The 13,647-nt window shown below is 51.9% G+C and overlaps 1 protein-coding gene across 1 annotated transcript in view; it reads left to right on the top strand.

Annotated features, from left to right (window-relative positions):
• Nucleotides 1-927: 927 nt before the first annotated feature.
• The window catches only part of FOXO6 (forkhead box O6), a 29,072-nt gene continuing 16,352 nt past the window's right edge, over nt 928-13,647 (top strand). The window contains exon 1 of the mRNA XM_051987906.1: nt 928-1,407. Within this exon, the coding sequence (XP_051843866.1) occupies nt 934-1,407 (474 nt within the window). The 5' untranslated portion in view covers nt 928-933. The remainder of the gene's footprint in view (nt 1,408-13,647) is intronic.

Genomic DNA, 13,647 nt, shown 5'->3' with positions numbered 1-13,647 from the left:
AGCCGGCGCTGAGCGCGGCGGGCGCGGGAGGAGCAGGAGCAGGAGCCGGAGCGGCTGTGGCGGCTGCCTTGGCAGCGCGCGGGGTGCAGGGGGCGGCGGCGGCCGCAGCAGCAGCAGCAGTAGCAGCAGCAGGAGCGCCGGCTCCGGCTCCGGCTCCGGCTCCGGCTCCAGCATGGTGCAGCCCGGCCCCATCCCGGGGGAGCGGAGGCGGCGCGCGGGGCCAGCGCCCGGGGAGCGGCGGCGACGGCGGCGGGAGCAGCAGCAGCAGCGGCAGTGGCGGCAGCGCGAGCAGCGAGAGCAAGAGACTCAGGCTCCGTCTCCTGTGGGCTGCAGGTGCTAGAACGGCCGGCCAAGGTGTGCGCCCACCTGGACTGAGGCACCAGGCTCCGGCGTGGGGCGCAGCCGCCACCGCTCTAGGTTTCTCCATCGTCTTCCACTTCCCCACTACCGCCCTACCTCCCGGATCATAGGGGAGCTGCCCCTAGTGCCAGACGTCCGGGAGCCCTAGGCCAGCGGTGCTCGCGGACCTAAGCGCTCCTTGCCCTTCCCTGTGCTGCCCCGCCCCGCCCGGTACCCAGAGCAGCTCCTAGTGACCATGGCTCTTCTCAGCCGGTGCGCCTGAACCCCAACCTCACCCGGAACCTGAACCGCGGGGACTCCCTGGGCCTTCCCGTCTTCCCCGAGGGGTGCCCCCGTGGCTCGTCGCCCCCGGGGGCGCATGCCGCCCGGAGGGCTTCCCCTTCCCCCTCCCCTCTGAGCGCGCCGTCGCCACCGCTGGGTTCGCTGGTGCCACCCGCTCTATTCCCTCCGTCGGGTGGCCGGACTCATCCGCCCAGTGCTCTCCTCTCTGTGAACAGAATCTCTCACTCCTGTGTCCACTGCTCGGGGACCGGAATCACCTGGCCCGTGGCCGCCGCCCCCCGGGCCGGGATCATGGCCGAGAAGCTACGAGGAGCGCATCAGGTGGACATCGACCCAGACTTCGAGCCGCAGAGCCGGCCGCGCTCTTGCACCTGGCCGCTACCGCAACCCGACTTTGCAGGCGGCGGCGAGGAAGAGGATGGGGCGGCCGGGCCCGGTGGTGGCGGCGGCGGCGGCACTGAGAGCACCGAGAACGGAGGGGCTGGGGCGGGCATTGGGGAGCGCAAAGCGGTGGTGGTGGCTGGGGCCCCCGCTCCCGGGACGGCGGCTCTACCGGTGCTGGGTGGGGACGCTGGACAGCTCCGTAAGGCTAAAACCTCTCGGCGAAATGCCTGGGGCAACCTGTCCTACGCTGACCTCATCACCAAAGCCATTGAGAGCGCCCCGGACAAGCGGCTCACGCTCTCCCAGATCTATGACTGGATGGTTCGATACGTGCCCTATTTCAAGGATAAGGGTGACAGTAACAGCTCTGCTGGCTGGAAGGTGAGAGCCCCCGGCGTGCTTGGGCTACAGTAGCTTGCCTGGGTTGGGTCTGAGGTGGGAAGGCTAGCTGGCAGCGGGCACTAGCAGTTCTAGTGCGTGTGTCTGTAGGGGGAGGGGGGAATTGTACCCAGCTAGCCAGTGCATGGAGGAATGTGACTGGAGACTCAAGCTGGGGGATGGGGCTAAGATACTAGGTTCAGGACAAGTTCACAGTCCCCCAGAGCTCATGCCCAGTGTGATGAAAGATAGGGGTGGGTCAGGCCCCAGATGGATGGCGTCCAGTTCCCTTACCTGAAGAAGGGAAGGTGAGGTGGAAATGGGGAGAATTGGGAACCTTACTTTCTTATAGACCCAATAGATTTTTTTCTTGACTGAGAGGAGGGAAATCAGGTGCTGCCTGTTGACACCCTCTTATTCCTCAGCTTTGTGCCTAGAAGCGTGTATATGTGGATTATTGTTCTTTTTTTAAAGAGGGGCGGTCTCCTTGGAAGGGATTGGAGCAGGACCCTAGATCTAGATATAAGGAAGACACAGTTTTAGATCACAGGAGTGGCACTCCCCAAATTTAGGGAGGGGGGATAGTAAGAGGGCAACTTTGGGAGGAAAAGGAGAAGCTGACCCTGTAAGAAAGAAGCCCCCTCCTATCTGCCTGTGTTAAAGCTTTGAGTGTCCAGTTGCCTGCCAGCAGATGGCATAGTTAACATGAGAGGCAGAGAAACTGAGGCACAGAGAAAATCAAAGGTTTACACAGAGGATTGGAGTCAACATCTCATTCCATTCTCTCTGATAGCCTTATTGACCCTGCTTCTCTTGGAATTAACATGCTTTAATTGGGGGATTGGAAAGTGCTTACAAGTACAAGACTGCATCATTAGGCTTAGAAGAAGGCCCTGAGTTTACATTCAGGAGCCACCTCCTCAGAGTTCTGAGGTCTATGGAGAGGGATACGGAGGTCTATGTGCTTTCTCTGGTCTAATCATAGGCACCTCCTCGATTGGGGAGACTAGCTTACTGGGACAGTGGCCCTCCCCCAAACACAAGAGCATTGGTAGACTCTCCTGCTAATCTCCCCATTAGAATCTGGCACTTGTCCATACCTTTCCCCTTGGTCATGCCTCTGGTTCCTGGAGTCCAGAAAGAAAAAGACAAGGTCATGAAAAGGATGCTGGGTATGTCCAGAGTAAGCAGGGGCAAATGCATTTGGTGGTAGTGGTGGTATAATAGTATAATGTTTTCAAGCACGCGTGTGCACACACACACGTACATAATAGTTCTCATTTCATTATTTAAGGTTTGCAAATAGACTTCCTCATTATGTAGGTGAGGTATAGATATTGAGTGTTATTATTCTATATTACACATGAGGAAATTAAGGCTTGGATGGTAATTTGTCGCTGGTTCACACAGCAAGCATAGGCGCCAGGACATAAGCTCAGAGCCTGCATTGGCCCATGCCCTGCATTGGCCCCCAAAGCAAAGGTGCTCCATGTACCACTCAGTCAGCAGCTTTGGTGCTGAGGTTTGCTGGGGACTGGGCCCTGAGCTAGACATCTCAGGGAAGCAGAGAAGGAAAGAACAGAGTCCCTGACTTCTGGGACCTTATGATTAAAATGGTTGGGTGAGAATCAGCAAAGCCAAAAGAGCTAGCCACAGAGGATGGGTATGCTCAGGGCGAGATGTGAGATACAGCCCAACTGGAAGGGCTCAGAGGAGGGGAAGGCTTTCTGTAGGAAGTGAGGTCTGGAATGATGGGAAGGGGTAGAAGGATATAGCAAGAAAGGGGGGATATAGGTGTGAGCAAAGACAGGAAAGGCTAAAAATCAGAGGCTGGCTGGAGCAGAGGGTGTCTGTGGTGGGGAGCTATGTAAAGCTGGAAAGGTAGCTGGGTAACAGACTGGTTGGAACATGAAAGCCAGATTTGGGGGAATTGGTAATCTATCCTGTTGGAAGGGGGGAAGTCACTAATGGTGTTTTAGAAGGGAGGTGATAGACTTGGTATCAGAGCTGGGAGGGAACAGCTAGTCCAAGCTCTTTTTTTTTTTTTTCGGAGAAGGCACTCAAGGCCCAGAGAGGAGGAAATTATCAGGCCAAGGTCACATGACAAATTAATAGCAGAGCTGAGAATGGAAGCCGGGTTTCCTGGCTGCCAGTCTAGGCTCTGTCCATTATCCTGGGCTATCCTTCAAAAGGGTTATAGAGGTATATGAAGCTTACCTTATTCAGGGTATATGAAGCTTAACCCTATTCAGGGGTAAGAGCTTCCAAACTGACTATTGTATTGACAAGGGCTTATTTGGGCCTCAATTTCTTTATCTGTACAAAAATAGATTGGATAGGAATTCAAATAGATTGGATAAGACTTAACCCAAGGTCACAGAGTCATGGTGGAGCAAGGACCCCTGACTTCCAATCTGGTCTGTGGAACATCAGTTTACCTTCAGCTGCCTAGAAGTAGATTTCCCTTTTCTATGCCTCATGAGAGGCAGACTTCCTCCTTCCCAGTCTATAGGAGAAGCCTGGGTAATTCATGTTGGGAATTGGAGCCCTAGATCACTGGACCTCACCTGCCTCCCTCCTTGTTGAGAGTGGAATGGGATGAGATAGGATGAATCACACAGTGTGTGTGCTCTAGCACCTGCCAGAAGGGAAGACTCCTGAAGGAGTGGTGAATTCTGTCAGGTAGAAGAGAAGGAGGTCTCCCTAGTCAGTTGCTAATGGCTGGTTGGTTGGATCCTGGAACAGAATCCTGGGCCCAGAAGATTCCTCCTCTGTCTTCCACCGATCTCTTTTTTCCCTACTCTCTCTTTTACAATTTCATTTTTTCCCATCAAATATTTATAGGGCCCTTCCTGTGTTCCTATTTTGGTGCCAGGTACTGTAGGGCACATAGGAGCAACAGACTGGACCCCTTCCCTCCAAATCTAGTTGGAAAAAGAAGCTGTCCAGGTTAGAGAGCCAAGGAGAATATTAGGCCAAGTATAATCAGGTGCTGAATATGATGAGGCGAGAAATTATTAAATTGGGGAAAGTTGCCTAGGTGAAGCAGTCCTGGGCTTCTGCTCGGAAAGATGAATAGGGCTGGCTGGCATAGGCCTCTGGTCCTCCGGGCACTCCAGAAAGGAGGTAAAGCAAAAAAGCCTGTTTTGTGTATAGTAAAGGGACCGCAGAGCAAACCGTGCACGAAGCTGGGGACAGGGAGAGGGAAATCTGGAAAGACAGCTAGTTTGGAGCCAGCCTGTGAAGGGGCTTAAGTGCTAAGCACAGGAGTTGGGAATTTAATCTGGAACTAGTAGGAGCCACTGAAGCTTCCAAGCAGCCTAGTGAACTGATATGCTTGTCTAACAAATATTTATTAAGCCACCCTCTGCGTTATGAGCTGAAAATAATGGTTGAGAGAAGTCATCACTTTATATACATTATCCTCACAAGAACCGTATGAGGCAAATACTCCAGGAATTAGTATTATCCCCAATTTGCAGATGAAACTTGAGGCTTAGGTGAAATGATTTGTCGATGGTCATTAAGATAATAAAGGCTGGAGCTGGGGTGCTATGGCTGAGCAGCATGTTAGGAAGATGATGGATATATATGTCAAGGATGGATTGAAGGGCAAGAGATTAAAGGTAAAAATACCAGTTGGGAAGCCAGGCAAGCAGTGATGGGGAACTGAGCTGGTTCAGGAGGTGTGGTTCACTGGAAGTGGAGAGAAGGGGATATATGGGAGAGAGAGACAGTACTGTTCTGGCCACTCAAGGGTCTGTTCTTTCTTGCTGTGTCTCTTGGTTTATGAGATGTTACATATGGAAGGGACATGGAAGATCATCCAGTCCAACCTCCTGATTTTACAGATGGGAAAACGGAGGCCCAAAAGAAGGAAAATAATCAGGGCAGGATTTGAACTCAGGCTTTGGTTCTTAACCAAAATTCTCTTGGCATTGATTCTTCTCTTCTTGTAATTGGGATTAAGAAGGTCCAAAGAACCTGGGGCTCCTGGGACCATACCAGGTGGTCTCAGATCCAGTGCTCCAGAAAGTCTTCCATGGTGTATCTGCCTCCTTCCATTCTTTCCCCATCCATCCATCCACCTTGCATAGAACTCTCCTCTGAATCTTCACCATGCTTTTAACCTACCAAATCATCAAGGGGGCAGGGTTTTCCTCTATACGATATCCACTCTCTTATTATTTAAGTGGAATCTCTTCTTCAGGTTGTTTTGCCATTTTTCTGGTTTAACTGCTCCCTTCTAGGAGACCTGAGAACAAGCTAGAAGCTGGTCCATTTTTTACCTCACTTCCTATGCAGGGATTCATAGGGTAATAGGATAGATCTGGAAAGAATCATTATAGCATCATCAATTTTAATATTCCCATTATGTAGAAGAGGAAATTGAGGTCCAGAGAGATGGGAAAAAGGGATTATGATTTACCCAGTGTCATACAGAAGTAAATTGTCATAGCTAGCTTGAGAATTCAGATTCTTTTCACTCCAAATTCAGTGTGCTTTCTTTTTAGGAGTTTCCTAACCTGAGCCTTCTAAGGTCTTCAGTTTTTGATGGTCAACTTCTTTCCCTTACCATCCTAGGAAAATAACACCTCAGCATAGGAATTTGTCTACAGGGGGCCTCATTCCAATCTTTATTTTCAATAACCTTTGGTTTCCCTTTGTAACCACCTGGATTTTATTTCATATATTTAAGAACAGAATTCTCAGAAAGGATCCATAAGTTTCATCAATAATTTTTGGTTTCCTTTTGTAACCGTATGGTTAATAGGGTTACATAGTAAATACTATGAATTTCATCAATAACCTTTGGTTTCCTTTTGTAACCTTATGGTTAACAGGGTTATATAGTAAATACTATGAATTTCATCAATAACCTTTGGTTTCCTTTTGTAACCGTATGGTTAATAGGGTTACATAGTAAATACTATGAATTTCATCAATAACCTTTGGTTTCCTTTTGTAACCGTATGGTTAATAGGGTTAATAGGGTTAATCCTTGGATTTTGTTTCATATATTTAAGAACAGAATTCTGAGAAAGGATCCATAAGTTTCACCAAATTTCCCAAGGGTTTCATTACACAAAAAAGTGCCTCTGCTGGATAGCATCATCTAATCCTCCCTTGCTGTTCTTTACCCCAGAGCTCCAGGAGCCCACACTATGACCCTTCTGGGATCTCTCAACCTGCTTGCTTTCTCTTTGGATTCAGAAAGGACCATTCAATCCTGTCCCAAAGTACCCCCCCTCCTACTGTTCTTCTCTCTATCTATGGTACCCAAACACTCTTTCCTTTCCCCCTTGAAAGGCTCTGGGTATCTTTTTCTCACTTATTTCCAGGGATAGAGAATGATAGAATGAAAAATATGAGAATAGGATAAAGAAATCCTCTTCTGCTCAGGCATGAGGCTGGCTGGTTCCAGGCTCATTAACCGAGCCCACCACTGCCAGAGCCCCTGGAAGGAGGTGTTTGAGGCAGAGGGGCCTCCTCTGAGAACGTCCCTGGGAAGACTCTGCCCAGCAGGATCTGGCTGCCCAGGAAGCCCAGGACTTTTTCTTACTAGACTCTGCCCACAGGAGGTGCTCAGTCAGTATCTGATGAGGGAGTAAGTCTTTGTTGCATCCTCTTCCCCAGTGCTGGAGCTCTCTTGCTTCTTTCCCATCCCCACTGAGGGGAAGAAGGGAAGAAAACCTGTTTCTCTCTTCCTCCCCACCTCCCCCTGATTTATGAAGTCAGGCTCAGCTCAGCCTTTACCTGGTCTAGCCCCAGGGTCAAGCACCAATCAGGGACTAGGAGAAATGGCCCATGGGCAGCTGCAGACTGTTCTGGAGAAATCCAGGACCAGGCCAGATCCAATGCCTGGGCCCTATGCCCACAGCCAGCCCCCTGGAGTGGGACAAAGGGGCCTCATGCCCACAGCCTGAGGGAATGGGCAGGGCTAGGGGGCATCGTGCCAACTTGGGGCCAGGATTCCCTTCTTCCCCAGGTGTAGCTGGGGCAGGGTGCCAGCCTGCTGGGCCAGCCGGTTTGCTAGTGCAGCTGCTCCCAGGAAAGGAGCAGCAGAATGAATTTGGAGTGGGTGTGGGGTGTGTGTGTGAGTGTGTGTGCGAGTAGGAGTGTGGAAGGGGAATGTAGGAAAACCCAGACACCCCCATCTCCGAGCTTTTGCTCAGAATGTATCCTCTCTGAGGTTAAAGAACCATGTAGAGCCTCCCATGTGGTGAACCAAGGCAAGGGATGAGGTCCACGATTCATTCCTTCTCTGACCCTGAACTCTTCCCCAAGCCTCCTTGGGAGTTCCTTAAGAGATAAAGGACTGGGGGAATAACGCAGGGTACCAGGGAGCATAGGGTAGACATCAGAAAAAGACTTAAATCTTGGCTGTTACATGTGTGACTTTAGACAAATGATCTGCCCTGCATGAGCTGGCCCAAGTGTCTCCAACTCTAAAATGAAGGGGTGCTTCTTATAACGTTAAAATGGGTAGATAATGTGACTGGAAGTCCAGAAGAAAAGGGTCAAATGTCAATTCTGACACTTGCTAGCCGGATAACAAGCAGCTTCCTCATCCTGAGGATAATAAGGTGGTACTCCCCTCCCCAGGGCTGGAGGGCTCAGTTGAGATGTGATGTTTTGTTGGCTTAAAGCCCTGACGTATGTGAGTTATTTTATTATTGCTATTGTTGTTGTTACACAGGACATTCCTATGAAATAGAGAGTTCCAGCGTGTTTCTATCCTCATGATGGGGAAAATGAGCTTTAGGCTGAATGACCTTTCTCTCTCTCCTTTGATCTTCTGTGGATTAAGTGCCTTTAGAATTTGAACCCAAGCCTCTAATCTAGGACGCTTTGTATTTCCTTTCCACCCTCTCTCTCCAGCCCCGTGATGTCATCCCCTGCCTCCACCCCCCTCTCCTCCGGCAGAGCCTGGGCTCCGAGTTGGGGACTGCCTCAGTTCCTTAGAAGTGAGGGGGGGAGGGGGTTGGACTCCACCTCCCCACAGATAACGCCTTCAGACTCTGGTGTGTTTGTGGGGGTGGGGCTTGCTGGGATTGACAAGGCTGTGGGAAACTGTGCCAGCTCCGGGTTGGTGGGGGGCACCGCCTCCCTTCCCCTCAGCCCGACTCTGAGCCGGGTTCCCTCACCTCATCCATCTGTCTGCCTCTCTCCCTCCCCCCACCCCCAAAGGCAGCGCGTGTTTCCCTGCTGGCTGGGGCTCTGGAGAGCCTGGGGGTGGGGGGAGGCTCCGAGGGCGTCCTCACACACTGTACTGAGCAGGGGCCTGGCAGCCTCCTGGGCCTGTGCCCGCCACTCCTGGCACATGGGCTGGTGTGCCCAGCAGACTCCCACAACCACCTGCTCACACCCACCCACGCCCGGTGGCGCTCCCAGGGCCCTCCCTCCTCTTCCCCCGGGATTCTCTGGGTCCTCACTCCCTCCCCCCACTGTTCCCCCAGTCCCCTTCGGGGCACCTGCCTTTCTCCCTTGCTTCTCCCTTGGTCTGAGAGAGCCGTGGGTGGGGGTCGATAGGAGGGAGGGAGTGGAAGCCCACGGATGCCTGTGCTCTGCCTGGAGGTGGGAGGCAGACAGACTGGAAGCCAGGGAGCCCCCCGGGGCTGGGGTAAGGAGAGGAGGGGGGGCTGCCGGGGCCCCCGCCTGCCACCTGGCGAGGCTCCAAGCGCTGGGGACGCTGGAGGGCGGGCGGCCGTGCCAGGCGGTAATTGCAGACAGACTAATTTAAAGAGACGAGACAGTTATTTTTAACTCATGCTAAGGTAATGAACCGATCTCCAAGCTGAGGGTTCAAAAGTTCAGCCCCCCACCCCCCAAGATACACCCCCTTATCCTCCTCCTCTCAACCCACCATCTCCCTTTCCAGGACCCAGGACCGACCTCTCCTTTAGAGTGGGGGAGTGGGGTGGAGGGGTGCTGATGTGGCTTCCTTCCCTATCCGAGGAGCTGAGCCCTGGGACTGAGGGCCCTGGGCACCCATCACTGGAGCCGTGCAGGACTCCACCCCGCCAGGACAGGGAGACCAAAAATGTGGGGGAGAGAAGGGGCTAGCCAGTGCTCCCCCCTTCCTGCCAGGCCCTGGGCTCCTCCGAGGGCTGCTCCATCCTGCCTCCAAGGGGTGCAGACTTGGTCAGGCTCCTCTGTGTCTGTGGGGTCCCATCAGGTTCAAACACTCGAGCACAGCCAGGGGACTCAGGGAGAAAGAGGGACAGCTTTACCTCAGAGAGGAGTTTGTCAACCTAACATCTAGAGAGCCCTCTCCCCTTTAGTTACGGTCCCCCCACTGACTCCCTAAATCTGCTCAAAGGATCTCAGCCTTGGTTAAAAGGGGAGGGGAGAGTTATTCACCTCATGAGTTCAGACTTTCAGATCAGGACGACCCTCAGAGGTCATGTGATCCATCCCTGATCCATCCCTGATCCATAGATGCCCTCCAGCCTTTCCTTGAATATTCTCTCTGAATGGGCTGAAACTCAAGGTTCTCAACCTTTTTATGCCATGGCCCTTTCCACAGAGTGTGCTGAAGTCTGTGTGGATCCCTTCTTGCAAAAATGTTTTTAAAGGCATAATAAGATTACAAAAGAAAAGTCATACTGAAGTAGTTTTAATATATAACATAGAAATATATATTAAATGCAACTTTCCAGACTCCGAGTTAAGCTTTGAGCTAGACTGCTGAATGTCTGACCCTTTGATTTTAGAGATGAAAAAACCAGAGCCCCGAGAGGGTTCAGATAACATATGTGTCACAACTGGGATCTGGACCAAAGGTTCCCAACTCATCCCCTGCTTCCCACCCCTGGGCTCCACTCAGTACTCCTTCATCTAAGACTGTTGGAGCGAGGAAGTTCCATGCTTGTGGCCTTCGCTGTAAAGCCCAACTTTTGCCTCTATCAGCATCTCCTGGCTCCTAGTGCTGCCCACTACAGCCAAGAATCACTCGGATCTTTCCCATAATTCTGTATGCTCCCCTCACGTGTTTTCCAAGCTAAATATCTCCAGTTCCGTCAGAATTCTAGACTCTGCCCTGTTCCTTTCCCAGCTTTCCGCTGTTAGATAGGACAAGGACAGAGGCTGAAGGATAAGGACATAGTGGGAAGAGGAGGTATGACCAAAGCTGCTTTATTCCATCCTATATGGACATGTGAGTGAGAGAGATGTCAAATCCATGAAGACCTTGAGAAAGAACTTAGATCTGTTCATGGTGACCCTGTTCACCACTTCTCTGCTGCTGGCCCTCTTACAGAGCTGCCACTGCAGTCCAGCCTCTGTTTTCCGCTTCCTAGGAGCCGAATTGTTCCCTTGGTCCCACTTTCAATATTCATTCATTGACTCATTTAGCCACCATGTCTTCGGAAGCAAATCTCTGCAGAGCTTTTTATTCACTGGAGGAGTGTAGATAGGACATAGCTACCTCTCAGTAGCAGTAGAAAGAGAAAAGTAAAATCCACAATATTTCTGGTAAGTGTGTGGAGCTGGGGAAGGAATTCTGGATTTGAATCCAGATGACACGAGTTCAAATCCTTGAGCTGCTCCTTAATTACTTACATGGTCAGGGACGAATCTTAGGTCACCAATTTTCTCCCTAGATGCTTGGAGACAGAGGCCCATTTGCCACCATCTTTCCTAGATACTTAAGGACCTAGGCCCGTTTGCCACCATCTTCCCTAGATACTTAAGGACCTAGGCCCGTTTGCCATTTTCTGTCCTTAGGTACTTAAGCTCCGAGGCCCATTTGCGCCACCTTCTCCTCCCTGGATGAGATCAGACCACAGAGTTAGGCTGGCAGTCATCTGTAGAGGCCTTTAATGCCAGATGGGATTTGATCTTTAATTGGTTGGTTTGGGGAAGGTTTTTATCGGAGGAGTTAACAGGGCCAGATTTCAGGCATAAGTAAGTGGATTCTGTCAGTGTAGGAAGGACGGGTTAGGGGGGCGGCAGCGACTGGGGGCAGGAGGCCCCGTGGGGACTTTTCCAATGGTCCAGGCGGGTGGTGGCGGGTGCCTCGTACCCTGGAGAACAGCGGCTGGGGGAGTGGAGAGGAGGGGATGAATAATCGAATGGTTCCAAAGCCGAGATCCACATGACTCGGGCCCCGATTGTGTGAGAAGCGAGAGCGGCCCAGAGGTTTTCCATGTGACAGAGCTGGAGGTCCTGTGTGATACGCAGACCTGGGATGCAGGCCCTGAGCGCTGGGGGGACCTGATTCTGGCCTCTGTTTTCCCACAGAACCAGAGAGACGTGGAGGCTGCCCTCAGGACTGGACACAAAAGGGGAGGGGGCGACCGGCCTTTTGGGAAACTGTTTAAAGAGAAGCTTTACCCCCTGTATCCCATAGCCCCTCTGAGCTGGGGCATAGGAGCTGCTGAGGGCATCCAGATGGGTTCTGGTGCCTTAGGGGGAGGGGATGGAGGTAGGTGGAGGACAAGAGAGAAGGGGGAACCTTCACTCCCACATCTTGTTGCTGAAGAAGGAGGGGTATGAAGGGAAAATCTCCCCCTGGAGAGCGCTGTGTTTAGAGCCCCTCCCCCTACTTGTAGGCACCCCAGTTGCCATGGAAACCCTCCTGTTTGGGATGGGTTCAGCTGTTAATGTTCCCCCTCCCCATATGTGGAGGTGGGAGGGGGCCCAGGTGGCCTGTGTGGGAGGGGCCTCTCTCTGAGTCAGAAGCCCTGGGTTCCAGTCCCAGCAGTGCAAGAGGACATGCTGTGTGATATTGGGCAAACTCCTTCTACTCTCTGGGTTTCAGTTCTCTTAAGAAAGGTCACTTCTGTAAACGCGATTGAAGTTTGGTGCATGGGGTGGGCCTTCAGATATTCTCTCCCCATACCCACCTTCCCCAGAGACGAGTCTCTGGTCACTCAGTTGCTCTTGGACAGACCATACTCTCCCCAGCTACATCCCCCCAATTTCCTTTTTTATTCACCTGCAGGAATCCGGAGATCCACCCCCAAAATACAGCTTCCCTGGGTCATTGGCCTTTGCCAAAAAAACAAAAAAACCTGCAGCCTCCTTTTGGATTGAATCCCAACTCCCCAACCTGGCATTTGGAGGCCTTTGGCCAACTTTCCCCGCTCAGAACCGCCTCCCTTTAGCCCACGGCTAGCAAGCAGCCGAGCCGGGGTCCAGATCTTTTTACTGCCGCTGGCGGTAGTTAAGACTCTGGGTTCCAGGCCTGACTACCACTAGCTGACTTGAGGTGACCTTTGCCTGCCATTTCCTTTCCCTCCCTGACCAGCAGCTCTTTCTTCTCTTCTGCAAAATGAAGACATCTGCCCAGGGTTCTTTCCAGCTCTGACATTCTCCGAATGTCTCAGTGCCGCGCCCTGTGCCCAGCGAATGACTCCCACCCACCTAACTCGCCCCTCCTACCTCCCCTTTCGTGCTCCCATGTTCACTCTGTCTCATCTCTCTCATCCTTTTAAGACCCAGCTTGGGCTCCTAGCTCTCCCAGGAAGCTTTCTCCCAGCTTAACCTCATAATCCTCAGGCCACAACATCCCCGGTATGGCGAATGTGTTCCCCCAAGACCCCAGCTCTCCCCCAGACAAACTCTGCTAGACTGTACCCGCGCCCGGGCCCTCGTAGAGCAGGCTTTAATTAGGCCCTGCCCCGCTGCCCAGAGACCGCTGTGAGAGGCCCAGCACACCGGACACACTTTTAATTGTCTGCTGAATTGACTCTAATGATTCACTAAGTCTTGACTAACAACAGCCCCTCACAAGGGTGCAGATGGCTGCTTACAGGTTGCCAAGTTTCTTCTTTTCCACTTTCTCATTTGTTCATTTGCTCCCTACAACAGCTATGTGAGGCAGAGCAGAGAGTCTGTGTGAGAGAGAGAGAGAAAAACAGAGACAGAGATAGGAGGGAGACAGACAGAGACAGAGAGGAGAGACAGACAGAGACAGAGACAGACAGAGATAGAGACAGGAGAGAGAGAGAGAGAAACAGACAGAGATAATGACAGAGACAGAGACAGAGAGGAGAGACAGACAGAGAGACAGACAGAGATAGAGACAGACAGAGATAGAGACAGAGACAGAGATAGAGACAGAGATAGAGACAGAGATGAAACAGAGACACAGAGACAGTGATAGAGACAGACACAGAGAGGAGAGAGAGATAGAGATAGGATAGAGACAGAGACAGGCAAAGAAACAGACACACAGAAGAGATGAGAGGAATGCACACATAGAGATAGAGACTAAAGAGAGAGGAGAAAGAGAGG

The sequence above is a fragment of the Antechinus flavipes genome, chromosome 3, assembly GCF_016432865.1.
Source record: "Antechinus flavipes isolate AdamAnt ecotype Samford, QLD, Australia chromosome 3, AdamAnt_v2, whole genome shotgun sequence".
Lineage (NCBI taxonomy): Eukaryota > Metazoa > Chordata > Mammalia > Dasyuromorphia > Dasyuridae > Antechinus > Antechinus flavipes.
The sequence above is the reverse complement of the archived record's forward strand: the minus strand, read 5'-3'. Positions and strand labels throughout refer to the sequence as shown.